The sequence below is a fragment of the Lachnellula hyalina genome (genome assembly GCF_007821495.1).
Source record: "Lachnellula hyalina strain CBS 185.66 chromosome Unknown contig00118, whole genome shotgun sequence".
In the NCBI taxonomy this organism is placed as follows: Eukaryota; Fungi; Ascomycota; class Leotiomycetes; order Helotiales; family Lachnaceae; genus Lachnellula; species Lachnellula hyalina.
The window spans coordinates 81,651-95,515 of NW_022157232.1; the positions used below are offsets into that span (position 1 = coordinate 81,651).

The 13,865-nt window shown below is 47.0% G+C and overlaps 4 protein-coding genes across 4 annotated transcripts; 2 read left to right on the top strand and 2 right to left on the bottom strand.

The window, feature by feature from the left end:
- Positions 1–3,099: 3,099 nt before the first annotated feature.
- On the bottom strand, positions 3,100–3,594 carry LHYA1_G007560 (uncharacterized protein; the record flags this gene model as incomplete). The annotated part of the gene is made up of 1 exon (XM_031152489.1): positions 3,100–3,594. The coding sequence occupies one exon, from the start codon at positions 3,592–3,594 to the stop codon at positions 3,100–3,102; it is 495 nt and encodes a 164-aa protein (XP_031003562.1).
- A 524-nt stretch (positions 3,595–4,118) lies between these two features.
- LHYA1_G007561 (Uncharacterized protein) lies at positions 4,119–5,078 on the bottom strand (the record flags this gene model as incomplete). Its single annotated transcript, XM_031152490.1, has 1 exon — positions 4,119–5,078. One exon carries the CDS (start codon positions 5,076–5,078, stop codon positions 4,119–4,121), a length of 960 nt encoding a protein of 319 aa, XP_031003563.1.
- A 1,175-nt stretch (positions 5,079–6,253) lies between these two features.
- acyP (Acylphosphatase) lies at positions 6,254–6,576 on the top strand (the record flags this gene model as incomplete). Its single annotated transcript, XM_031152491.1, has 2 exons — positions 6,254–6,355; positions 6,430–6,576. 2 exons carry the CDS (start codon positions 6,254–6,256, stop codon positions 6,574–6,576), a joined length of 249 nt encoding a protein of 82 aa, XP_031003560.1.
- A 2,447-nt stretch (positions 6,577–9,023) lies between these two features.
- On the top strand, positions 9,024–10,049 carry asl1_1 (Alkali-sensitive linkage protein; the record flags this gene model as incomplete). The annotated part of the gene is made up of 2 exons (XM_031152492.1): positions 9,024–9,610; positions 9,713–10,049. 2 exons carry the CDS (start codon positions 9,024–9,026, stop codon positions 10,047–10,049), a joined length of 924 nt encoding a protein of 307 aa, XP_031003561.1.
- Positions 10,050–13,865: the final 3,816 nt, after the last annotated feature.

The window sequence follows — 13,865 nt, forward strand, 5'->3', positions numbered from 1 at the left end:
CCCCTTAATATGCGAACACGAAGTATATATTACGCGAAGTATACATTATGCGAAAGTAATCATCGTCATACCAAAACTATTAACTTTGGAGCGGTTTCATATTAACTTTATATTATTCGGAATTGTTACGATAGGTAGGTAGCCCGAGGACGAGCCATATTCTCGGAGCGTGATGAGTGTTTTCTCTATATATTGAGGGGGAGGGGCTCGTTAAGCGCGTTCGTTACTCAGCCTTTTCTCAAGTCTGAGTGGGGTCTCTGGAGACTCTAACCGGGCTTGCGGGGAAGGTTGTTTAGCGTAGAAAGAGAGTTTCCGCATAAAGTACCTAGGCAGGACTCCGTACCGTACCGAGCGTAGGTAGCTTTACCCTCGCGTAATTTCTAGAACTGCACGGCATTGACTAGAATGGGTTTTAATGGGTTTTGAGGTAGGACATGCTCTATTTCGTTCATTCTGATCTCTTGAAGTGGCGTGGATTTATATGTTATATTATTGTCATATCTAGTATCATCAAACTTATGATATTAGTGAGTACGAATTGCGAAAACGAATGAGGGCATATGCTTTGTTAGTTGGTTGTAGGGCATCGGATCAGAAGAGCCTTGGAACAACACTTGACAACTTATAGATCACTCGTTAAAGCGGACGACAAGTCTCTACCTCAACTGCGACGTCTTCTGTGGTTCGCGTACGATATGGAGAATTCCCGATCTAGTCTTCAATCTGATTGACGCTAGCTTTCCTACCAAGGGCGGCGAGTGACTTGTCTCATTCCATTGCTTCGTTCGGCATTTGTGAAGGTTTCCCAACCGTATTTGCACTAGATGGGTCAGCCTTCCACATGCTCGGGTTCATGCCCGTGGATTTCCGAAGGTTACTAGAGAATGATCGCTGGCGCTACCCGGCCCCGGAAAATAGGAGTAGGTAGGCGGGAAAATGGGAATTCTATTTTGAATAATATATCAAGTCATCGACACTACATCTGTCGCGTTCGCTTTTATGTTGAGGTACCGTTATTCAAGATTTTTCAAACGGCTTGCTACATGTGAACATAGCGATGGTTTGGTGGTTATGGGGAACTTGACGCTAAATACCCCCCTAATGCCACCGCCGGATGGTGTGCAGTCAAATTATGTCGATCCGGAAGATCAGACGATCTTTATAATCACGTCGAATGTGCTGTGTCTTGTTTTCGTCACGGTCTTTGTTGCGTTGCGGTTGTATACTAAGGTGTTCATCGCTAGGAGGATAAGTCTGGATGATTGTGCGACTCTCTCCACATAAAGATTGATTGCATGGACGAAGCTTACTGTTATCTATATCTAGGCTTCTGTGTAATCTCCTATGTACGTTTAGATGGCTGAATGCACCCGAATTTCAACTAACGGCCCTTCAAGCTGTTGACTATCACTTTCTCTGCTCTCCAACTCACAGGTGGGTTGTGTCTGATTGAGCTCCGTCTGTCGAATTTTTAATTGACTGAATCGTTCTAGCTGAGGCAAATGGACTCGGGCACCATGTTTGGGACATACCCATGAAGGACTTCCCAAAGGCCTACGAGGTACCTACCTCCCCACCTCAATCAGCCATGTTTCCATAGCCTGAGAATCTCCACTAATAGCAAGACATGTACAGCCCTTCGCCATCGGCATCTTTGTCTACAACGCCCTCCAGATGTTTGTCAAACTAACCTGCCTCCTCTTCTACCGGCACATCTTCCACCCCTCCCGCAACACCCTCCTGTTCGTCAATGCTGGCATCGCTTTTGTGTCAATAGCCTACATCAGCGTGTTCATCGTGTCGTTCTTCCAATGCCAACCGCCTCCTGATATATGGCATGATGCCATCAACGGCGGTCGTTGTTACCAAGGTCATGCTTTGGCTTATTTCTCGGGCGCCTGGATGTGTTCAGCGATCTCTACATCCTGCTCGTGCCCATCCCGACGGTTATAGCGCTTCCCGTCGGAACGATGCACAAGGTGAGGATTCTTGTCGTCTTCGAATTGGGTGTCTTGTAAGGATTTCTCTTTCTCCTTTTTCTCGGCAATTGCAATCAACAGACATGGCATGGGCATTACACTGATGCTAATTCGAGTATAGTGCTTGTGCGACAAGCATTGCCCGAATGGGGATCTTGATCAATAACAAGAATTCTATGGACTTCACGTGGAATACTACCCGTGTAGGCATTTGGTCGTACGTCCTCATAGACTCCTTGTGATTATCTAGGCACTAAACCATCTCAGTATCCTGGAAGTAGATATAGGCCTCATCTGCGCATGTCTCTTCGTCCTCCCTGCGTTTCTGAAATACCACAGGAAACGTATCCCGTCCTGGCTCACGAGATTGGGATGCACATCGCTGAATTCCAATGGATCGGAAACAAAACTTACAGTGTTTTCAAGGGGTTCATTGCCTCGATCAGAGGGTGTAATATTGAGTTCGACTAGTCCCGGATCCTTGGATCCGGAGATAGCGAGTAGAGGTTCGAGCGCGCATGCTGCCGACGAGGATGGGGTGGTGAGGTATAGCGTGACCCGTCCACTCTCACATGGTGAGGGAGTTGACTCCTAAAATGTTTTACGGTCGAATCCACAAAAAGTAGAAGCTTTGAGGTGCTCCGAAAAATTGGTGCCATGTAGCGTGGGATAAAAGTCGAAAAAAAATCGGTGTCGTTTTCATGTCCAGCATGCATATAGGAGCAATAACGAGTTTACGGGTTTAAAATTGGTGGGCCTTGTACAGGAAAGACCGCAGGAGTTAGAACTAGGTAAGTAGGAGTTAGGTTGAGATACTTGATTAGGAGTCTCAAAATCAGGCTCAAACTTCTGCTAAAAGTATGCAAAAAGGGAATATGGATGCAAAACATCATTCCATACGAGACAGAGTGGGAGTAGATCAACTAATTTGCATTCGAATAGTCTCGAGTAATGCACGACTATCAATTCCGCGAGGATATCAAAACTTTGATCAGGGATAGCCGGCTTCCTCTACATTCTCACACCATCCAGTTTCCTGAACACAGAGCACAGAGACACCCCAAATCAGCAAACGCGACCCGACCCCTGAACCCAACTCCCTAGTTACTTCAACCATCCATCACAGCACCTGCTGCTGCTCAACCCACCTCTCAATATTCTTCTTCGCCTCCTCATCAACCATACAAAACCTCACCATCCCCATCTCATTCCACCCCTCCGTAACCCCCGGAACCTCCCCCAACCCCGCAACATCCCGCACCTTCTCCGCGCTGCCCAACAGGCCCCCCAGCCGGATCAAGCACCATGCCTTGCCCTCGCCATCATGCACAACCGTGCTCTGCGCATTCAACACGTCTTTCAACTGCAGACTGTGCTCGTACGTCTCGCGGTCATAGCCCGCCGCCTCGCGCTCTTCGCGCACCAGCGCCCAGTGCGAGTCCGGGATCCGGATACGCGTCACGTCGCTACGGTGCGTGGCGATTAGGATCTGGGCTTCGGATCGCGTGTACTGGAATAGGTGCTGCCAGCGGGAGATGCAGGCTTCGGTGGGCGGGCTGGGAGAGCTGGCTGTGGCGTTTTGGGCCATTCGCTCGAGCTCTGAGAGGGGGTCCATGTTTACAAGTTGTAATTAGAATTGTAATTGTGTGTACCGTAGTGGATGGGCTGGTCTTTGGGATTTTGAAACATTGGATGAAGGAGAGATCGAAAGTAAGTTTAAGTAGAGAGGACAGTCAGTCATTCCTACCGCCGGGTTGTCGGTGAATGACTCAGACCTCGTTAATAATAGCCTGGTTCGTATTTCTCGACGGACAGGAGGAAGAAAAATATCATAGTCCATTAAACTGAAAAGATTTAGGAGATGTTGAATAAGTGTCAATGTTAAATATACCCGTCTCAGTCTGACGCACTAAGACCACCCGTCACATGACGACCTCCCCTTTTATTCTCGATGTAAGTCAAAACCCTCGAAAATAATTCGTACTTTAGAAACACTACACCATAGACAGATTTTGAATGTTGACTGCGGAGAAACCACATTCTCAAATCCCCTGAAACCCATTTCCAGCGTCCAAAATCCATACTAGGCAAGACTGAGCCCTAGTTTCCAATGTTCCGATGCGTACAACTTTTGCAAGCCTATACATTTTGCGCTAGTTTCGCAGCATATTTGGTATATGACCCATGAGCAACATCAGTAGGCAAATCAACACCAGTCGGTTTCCACCCCAACTCTTCCCTCGCCTTCTTGCTGCTTGCTCTACACACGTATTGGGTACCCATAACCATCGACAAGAGCGGCCCCAGATTCTCCTCCTTAACAGCCTCCTCCAAAGTAACTGAGCGGACAGGAACATGAAGCAGAGTACCCACTGCCTCCGCTACTTCCTTGGCAGTGTTTGTAGTAGACCCAGAGGCGTTGAAAGCACCTCCAGTACTCGCAGAATGTTTCGCAAGCGCCAGATACAACGTCGCAGCATCATCGACATGCAACGTTGTCATTTTCTGACTCCCGTCTCCAATATACAACGCCTCGCGAGCAGCGTGCGCCCTGGCAATGAGCATGGGTACAAACGCACTCCCAGCACGGCCGTACACCAAAGGCGCGATGTGCAGCAGACTAACCTTGACTCCGTCTCCATCCTTCGCCATCGCGTGCGCATCAGACACCCTGCGCGCCTTCAGCGGGAAATTCGCATCCTCCGCCGCTGTCTCGTCGACCTCTCCCCCGTCCGGATCCGGTACGCGGCCGCCGCACGCAGAGGATACGATGAGGTGTTTCCCTGAGCCCGAGCCCTTCAAACCGTCCGCTAGGGCGTTGATGGCTTCGCAGTCTATGCGTACGTTTTCTTCGAACGCCCCGCCGCTGAAATCGTGGTTGAATGCACAGTGGAGAACGACGTCCGCTTTGGCGCTTTCCTGCGCGAGGAGTGAGAATGTCGTCAGGTCGCCACGGATTGGGATTACGCCCAGTGCTGTTAGTTTTGCATCCCCGGCTTCGGTGCGCGAGAGTCCGTGGACGGTGTGGCCTTCGGCGATGGCCTTTTCCACACAGACGGATCCGATATATCCTGTGGCTCCTGTGATGAAAAGATGCATGGTGATATGTTTCTTCTTCTTCTTTTGGTCGAGCTTGTAGGTCGAATATAGCGCTTGATACAAAATTTGGTGGATATGGATAGTTGTAGAGGGAAGTGAAGAATGAGGAGCTTAACATTTAGAACCGGGAACGGGGCTTCACAATCCCCTTTATAGCCGGGGAACTACTGATCGATCGGATAGATATCAGGCCATGCTTTGAAACCAGATGCGAGATGCGGAGGTTGGGTTAGATTCGGCGGTTGAAGTTTACGGACTCTCCGCGGAGGATGAAAACGACGGCGGAATAGACTCTGTTCCGCCGCATCGTTCATCTCTGGAAATAGCACCTCGAAAGTCTATCACCAGGGTTACTGACAGACACGTTTGAGTTATTTCGTGGTAGCGTACATGAAACCCCACCAAGATTGACCGCTACTATATCAAATATATGACATACCATTGTTGATAAACTTTACAGTGAGCATGTGGTGCACCTTCATAGAACTTGACAGGATTACTTCCCCTGAGCGCCAATTGAAAGATGTCAAATAGAGCAATGCAACACTGGTATCACTGTGATTTGATTAAAGAAAAGAAAAAAGAAATAGAAAGAAGAGAGATCAACTAATATATTCGAAGCCTAATAGCAGAGTAAGGAAGGCTCTTTTGAGATCAGCTTATGATCAGCGATGTCTATTATCATCCTTGATAGATAGTTAGAATTTCACATAGAAATATATTAGCTGGGGTAGTGCTTTCAAGGAGTAAGCTTTGTTGAACTGTTATAGCTTTATAGGCATTAAAAGTCGCAGGTAGTGCACCGCACGGGAAGGAATCCTCGCTTCCTCACTCACCGCCTTCCAATTCAAGAAAGCATTCTGCCACCCCGCCTCGTCCTCTTTCGTCATCGACATAAATTCCAAACACCATCAAATTAACACCTTAATCGATAAACCAATCGCAAAATCAAATGCCTTAAACCAGTAAAATCACAACCAATCAATCAATCATGGTGCAAAGAGTAAATCAACACTGCCCTTAGCAAATTAACAATGCTCTGGAAACCAGAAGCTGATTATTGTATTACAGATTTCCTTCCGCGTCCACGGCGAGGTGCAAGGTGAGCTTGTTTGCTTCAGTTCACTTCCAATGCGGTTGAGAGAAGAAAGAAGGAACGGACGAATGTGAGGCTCATGTTGTATGGATATGCAGGAGTTGGATTTCGCTACTTCACCCGAAAGAGAGCAACGGCGTACAACCTCACAGGCTGGGTGAAGAATGTACCCAATAACAAGGTATGAATTTATCACGTGTGTGTGTGGGGGGGTTCGGGAAGGACAGAACCATGCTGATATGCGAGTGTGGGTAGGTGGAAGGTGAAGCTCAGGGCGAAGAAGGGGATATCGAGAAGCTGTTGAAGGATCTCGATAGAGGACCGTCGCACTCTGAGGTTGTGAAAGTGGAGAGGGAGGAGGTGGATGTTAAGGAGGGGGAGAGTGCTTTTATGGTTAAATGAGTGCTGTGTGCTGTGTGCTGTGTGCTAGAGGTGAAGATCGGGGTGGAAGTAAAAGTGGTGTAGCGAAAAAGACATTTGTGTCGAAGGTTCGTGGCCCATGGGGAAATCTTTTGGTGTTAGCGTTTGAGACTCGGAGTGTGCCTTATGCAGTGCTTGACATACCTAAGTTGATTGTTCTTTTACAACTCTGCTATGTTTGACCTCTGGCGTAGTCCATCCCTCCCCACTCTCTGCTTCTGCTGTCTTGAATACTACCTCGAGACTTAGAAAAAGAGCATTGAAGGTTCCGGTGCATATGTTCTTGTAATTGGCAGCTTCCACCGCCGCACTCGATTGAACCTTGCTCTATTCTCCGATAGTGCTCCCGCTGAGTAAGATCGATTCTTTTGATAGACTTGTATTTGCAATTAAGCAGCCCTTACACCTCTCTTACGAAATATGCGAATGGGTAACACGAGGGGGAAGGCTCGCGGAAGGCTAGAAGTTTGACAGACAATTCCATGTCTCAGAAAGCAATCAGAGGCCTGTTAGCCAAGTCCCTTGCTTGCTTCTCGGACGGCTGCCTTCGAACCGTTACATACTTCACCTCCGGTGCCTTCCACCCATCCTCCGCCATACTCTCAGCTCTCTTCAGTAAATCCATAATCACATTAGCATGTAGGAACCCGTTCGTCATAATCGCACTGTCCGCACTATCACTCGGCTGCCACTTCAACGGCTCTTCAAATATCGGCTCCCATTGCGCTTCTCCGGGAAAAGGAAACGTTAGCTCTTGGGTGGCATAGTGACTTTCATACTGCTCCTCTGTCAGGATCAAGAGCCTCAGCGAAGCGTAGCGTCGCAGAGTCTGCACCACGTTTTCCAGTTTCCATTCCGGGATCGGGCGTTTCAGTCTGAAGGCGCTGATGGGCATGGCTAGTTTGGTGATGGTTATGATGGATGCTGGTGATGTGTCGTTGATGGCGAGCCGGGAAAGTAAATCGCGGTCTGGGTAGTAGAAAGAAGGATGCATCCCTGGAAAATAGACATTTCGCGTGTAAAGTAAAGCGTGACAATACACAATGTCAACTCTAGGATTGATAAGAGTCCCTTTGGTGGTATAGAATGCATGGCCATTAAAGGTATGATAGAGATGGCGAACCGTAGACCGGGATTCTCTGCATACAGCAAATGCCACAGGAAACGGAGCAACGTATCCCCTTGCATTCTCCACGGAAGCTGGCTCGTGGGTGGTACCTGTTCCATACAGATTTTGAGGGAGGTTGTGGATTATTTTGCCTTCATTCATGTCCCATAGTCGGAGCTTGACTTCGACGACGCGGGGCTCTAGAGTCATGAGCCAGATGTAGCGCCTGATGTCTTCGGGGAAAGACGCAAATAAAGGGTATACATTGGGACGCGATACAACAAACATTTCTAATAAAGGTTTTTTTGCTTAGGTACCGGTATTTGGATGTGTATCAGCCACCACCACACCTCAATGTTGTAGAAGAAAATGCTTTTGATAATGCATTTGAAATTTGTCTATCACTCGACAGTCATTCAAGGTTCACTCGTACTCCCATGTTATTCTTTCGAGGAAATGTCGGATCAGGTGACCCCTTTCACTCAATAGTTTATATTCTCCCTCCAGGAGTCCAGGTCGAAATCAAATTGATTATCCGCCAAAGCTCATTTAACCAAGAAGACGCTATGCATCCCAGCACCTGCAGAGTACATATATCTGTAACAAATATTGTAGTTTATGGGATACGTGAAGAATCAACCAACAGGATCAATTGCATGAAGTTATTTGGAGTATACGAACTCGACATGAAATGTTGGTCTGGGCCCTGCTTTATCGCTTTCTGTTAATGATCAGGGGCCTGAAATGGCGGATTTACCGCTCGTTTAGGGAGTTTAGAGTTGGTTTAGCGGGGCTCTACAGGGGGTTATCCCTGATTTGGATCGATCTCAAAGCCTAAAATGTAGGTAAAGCGCCAATGCGGAAGCTGGAACTGGGGCCCCATTATTGCCCCATTATTGCCCCATTATTGCCCGTGCTCGCCCGTTCAGCAGCGCACGGTTAGAATGAAGGAACAACACCAAAAGCTGGCAACGACTTTTGACTTCTCAGTTCTACGAGTATGTAATTTTCTCCTCTTTTCTTCCTCACTCCCCTTCTCTTCTTCTCTTCTCTAATAATCTTTCTCTTCTTCTCTGCTACTTCAATTCTGCCCTCCTTTCACTGTTCAAATATTCCTTTGTGGATATATTATATTCCCCACTGTCGTTTCTTATCAGCTTGTACGAGGGTGAGGACCCGATTCCCCTTGTGCATACAGTCCAGATCTCAGCTCGTATTAAACCTTGCATCCATCCCAATTTCCACCTCGGCGTCTCTGCTCGAAATCTCAATAGAACCTCTTCCTCTTCTATTGCGGCCCATCCCTTCTCCAACAGCAGGAATGCATCTCAAAACCAGCACCCTCTTGCTCGCAGCAGCCTCCTTCACAACCGCCCAAACAACCTCGAGTAAACGCGGTCTCGTCTTCGTCCCCAACCCCAAACACCCCACCGACAACCAGATCTGGGTCGAAGGAGCCAGCGATTTAACCTGGTACTACAACTATGCCACCGCCCCTTCCCCCGCATATCAAAACCGCACTCAATCCGACTTCCAATACGTCCCCATGCTCTTCTCGCCCTCGTCCACCTTCCAGTCCGAGATCGAAACGCTGATCACCAACGGGAGGAATATAAGCCATGTCATGACATACAATGAGCCGGACGGCGAATCCTCGACCGGAGGCAGCTCTGTGAGTCCTGTCGACGCCGCAACGAATTGGATCGCACAGGTTGAGCCGCTGCGGGCAAAGGGAGTCAAGACTGGGGCGCCTGCTGTGACGGGGGGCGAAGGAGGCTTTACGTGGTTAAAGAGCTTTTTTGCGGCTTGCCAGAGTCAAGGGACGAATTGTACAGCAGATTTTATTCCCATTCATTGGTATGGGAATTTTGCCGGGTTGGCGAGCCATATTGGAGAGGTTGTTGCGACGTGAGTTTTTCTTCCCTCTTCCTCTTTCACCTCCCTCCCCATGTTTCTCCTGCAATCTCAATATTGATCTTGAACTCGGAAGCTTATGAATGTATACTACAGATACCCAAATACCTCAATCTGGATCACCGAATATGCCCTCAACAACGCCACCCTCCCCGAAACCCAAGACTTCTACAACACCTCGGCCCAATACTACGACCGCCTCGATTACGTCGACCGCTACAGCTATTTCGGGAGTTTCAGAAGTGATGTCAGCAATGTGGGCCCCAATGTTGCCATGTTGAATAACAAGGGCGAGTTGACGGATATTGGGAGCTGGTATCTGGGCGGGAAGGCTACGGGGAATAAACCCGGTGGAAGTGGTGCGGGGAGGACAGTGCAGAGTTCGTGGCTGTTGGTCGTGTGTGTCGTGGTGGGTTTTTTAATAACGTTGTAATTTCAATACAAGTATATGATGGGATTAAAGGAGGGATATATATAGATGGGTCTGGCGTTCAAGATGGGAAATTTTGATGGAATGTATTTGGCTGTTGCTGTATATAGGCAGTGGGCATTTTTGCTCGTATTGTGTTAATAAATCATCTACACCCACTCCCGTTCCCGTTCCCGTTCCCGTTCCCGTTTTTACAGCTTATATCTACAGATAAGGTCTTTCGTCAAGCGACGCGGCTATGGTGCTGTAAGTTGAATCTCCTTTTCTTTTCTAGATAGACGGATTTTAATTTGCGTGGACTGATTAAGTAACTAACTGGTTTTTTTCTTTTCTTTTTGAAGAGCTTCTTGACTTGCTGCAAGGCGGTTCTCGCGGAGGATGGATCGGGAAGCGTGTATGATCAACGAGGGGGGTTGATTATATGGGCTTGGGGAAACTGCTGCGCTGTGAATGGGAGGTGTAGGGGATGGGAGGCGAGATGTGGTGGGTTGGATTGGATTTGAGGGGTGCTTGTGTGCATGGATGGATGGATATTGGGATTCAGAATATTACGCCGAGACTGTGATAGAGGAAGGTCCTCATGTTAGTAGAGCAAGTAAAACTCCTTTACCTAGTGATTCTTCCTCGACTTAAAATTATAGTAATAACAAGTCGATTGGATGTTTGTTCATTTCCTTGTAGTTTCACTTTCTAAGTCTAGCAGTTGCAAGAGCTAAGGTGACCAAGTGGTATGTTGGCTTGAGGCTTATCATTCTAAATTATATTCTTTCACGTCATGTAATCACTTGCATATTGAATCTGCTCTCTGTTGTTATAGATATGCTGTACCGAGTAAAAATTGTTTCATGATTTCCCATCTTTGCAAAAGAAAAAGCCCTCTCCTTCCATCCCCCACCCTCTCTCAAACATACCCTCCTGTCAGCGCTGGCGAAATATCCTTCAGCGCCATGTCGTCTTCTGGATTTATTTGATGCTGGTGATTCCGGACTTTCCTGCTCCGCTGCCTCTGCATCCACATCCCCAGAAGCATAAGCGGCCATGTGAAAGCCGCCAGCGTCAACAAGATAGAGAGAACGACATGGAACCAGGGTTTCTGAGCCAACGTCTCTGGTTTTGGAACTGGGGCCGCCGTCGTCGTGGCTGTAGCGCTATCTGTGACTCTTTCCGTGACCAAACTGACTTGCACCGTGGTGCTAGTTTTGGATTCCGTAACACTGGCTGTGACTACTTCCGTCTGGTTGTGAACTTCCGTATGGATAGCTGTCACGGTCAATATCATAGTACTGATGATTTCTGTAGTGACGGTCACGTTATTGAAACTGATGTCGTGCTCAGTGATGAATACCGTCCGCGTGGTTGTCACCAAGCTCGTCTGGACCGCTGTCGCCGTCGCTGTGATTGTTACGTCTTTACGCCGCTGCAGCCCATCGAGCGTAGCGGTAGGTAGCTGCCGCGGAATGGTCAGCGGCGCACCGTAATATGTTCCACAGTCTATTCCTGGTGGGATGGCAGGCGGAGTAGAGTGCGCGGCTAAGATACAGCTTGCTGCGAAGAGGGGGGTCAGAAATGTCCACTTCATAGTGATGAGGTTTGGGGTGGGATTCTTTTGTTGCTGACGTCTGGGATGGTTTGTGAATACTGTCAAAGTAGATTCAACATTTCAAATGATGAGTCGTGTTAATGTATTTTATTTGTAGAAGTATTTGTTGATTGTTTGTATGAATGTTATTGTTCTTCTACAGAGCTTGCAGTGAATTGTTCCAGGAAACTTCGTGAGTGGCTTTGTGATGGTCAAGGTTTAACAACAACAAAGAAATCAGAGCATTACTCTAAGGCTATGACAGTAATCTTGTTTAGTAATAGAGAGCGACTGTTGTACTCGCAAGCTATCACAAAGAGTAATTTGCTGTTGATGCAAATATAATCATGTGACTGCTCCCCCTTTTCGCAAATCTTTAGACGAAGTCGCGCGTAGCTCAACGAGAGCAAACCCCTTTTCTCTACGTAGAAGAAAAAAGTCGCGGAATAGAGACCGAACGTACTGAAAAATACACTTAATATTGCGCACATACTATAAAATACCGCAAGCTCATTCCAACACGTTTTTCTTCTACGTAGAGCCCCTACACCGAGGCATGAAGCACTTAATATATTGTAAAATATGTGTAGAATATGTTATTTTAGTAATTGTATAGTACAGGGATCGACATAAGATAGGAATGTTAAACCCATAAAAATGTTTCAGGAGTCCTTGAATCAGACAAGTATAATTCTCGAAGGATGAAGGCATCTTGAATTTTGAAAGCGAGCTGAATTGAATTTCGAGACTCATTCCACTAAGCGGCCTAATTATCGTTATTGAAGCCCTAGGCATAAAAAACGCCACTCATTATCCTTAACATTTATGTCTACATAATTTACACCAAGCAGAAGGAGGCCAACGAAGTGAGGGGGATTTTTGTATTTGGTAGACACAGCTTCTGGCTAGCGCTTCTCGATCGAGCTGCCTCTATGTGGGTGATAGTATGCTAGCTAAGAGCCATCGCACCCATCTTAGGGGCTTAAATGCTAGCTAATGTGAAGAGGGATGGCGGGTGGGGAAGACGCGCTTGATGTGACGCAGATGTCGGAATTAAGGTTCGCTTATCAGGTGTAGCGCTAGACGCCATACAACCTCTGCATAGGAGATCGATTCATTTAGCAACTTAAGCAATTGAACCATCGATCATTGCAACAGCAGATGCAGCTGAAGACGAAATTGTAGGATGGATTTGAGGTTATCCAGAAAGAAGTCTAAGTGAACTGGTTAACCGAGAGGTGGGGCTAAGCTTATTTAGGACAAAAACACCCCATCTAATGTCTCACGCCGGTTGTCGAAATATTAATCTGCTTTCTTTGCCCACCGCTAAGGTGGATAATCAGTGGTACCCCTCTAAGCTTTCCTCACACTCAACCCACGAGCGCGAACTCAGACCATCCTTTCTTCAGAGAGCCATCTGTCTTTGACTTCAGGTTGCAATCAAGGTGAACGATTCCAACCCCGTTCTGCAACACATGTTCAAAGCAATACCAAAAGAAATGTCCCCGGAAGAAATCTGATGGAGGACATCACGATATTAAGAGTAGGGTACTATCATCGAAGAAAAGGTACACTCTCTCTGGTCCTCAAAGCTTTTAGACTTTTCATCAAAAACAGTTCAACATTTTGAATGTAAATGACATAGCGTTGATAGCTCTGGTTGATTTTTTTTTTTCAGCCAAGTACTCGAGAGGGTAATTTTGTCGTTCTTACTATGTCTAAAATGTTCTTTGCGTTTTATTGGGCGAAAATGGCATCCGGGCTCTGGCAATGCGGAGGAATTTACGAGTTTCAATTATCGCTTGATAGAGCAAATCTTTACTTGCTGGTTGGACGGCCATGCGCATTCTTTGGCCTGGCATTGCGGTGATGGCATTCTTTTGATGGACTGAGAGGCCAACAAATTGTATTATTATCCCTTCCCGCAAAGTATTGGAATTTCACCACCCAATTATAGCATAATTCCTCTCCCCTGCGCTGAGCCCAAGAATGTTGTTAGGAATCTGTCTTCAAGGAAAGGAATGTATTTCATTTCCGCGTCCCTACAGAAACTCTATTTCCCCTGAAGATTTCTCTTTTTCTTCTTCATCGACACTATCACTATCATACAGCACGTTTTATCGATCAACCTTTTCACAACTTCACATCATATTCACAACATCAAATTTTCACAACTTATTTTGCATAACTGTACATCAAAAAACAACTAACTTCTTTAGTAAGGTCAAGTAGCATTACGG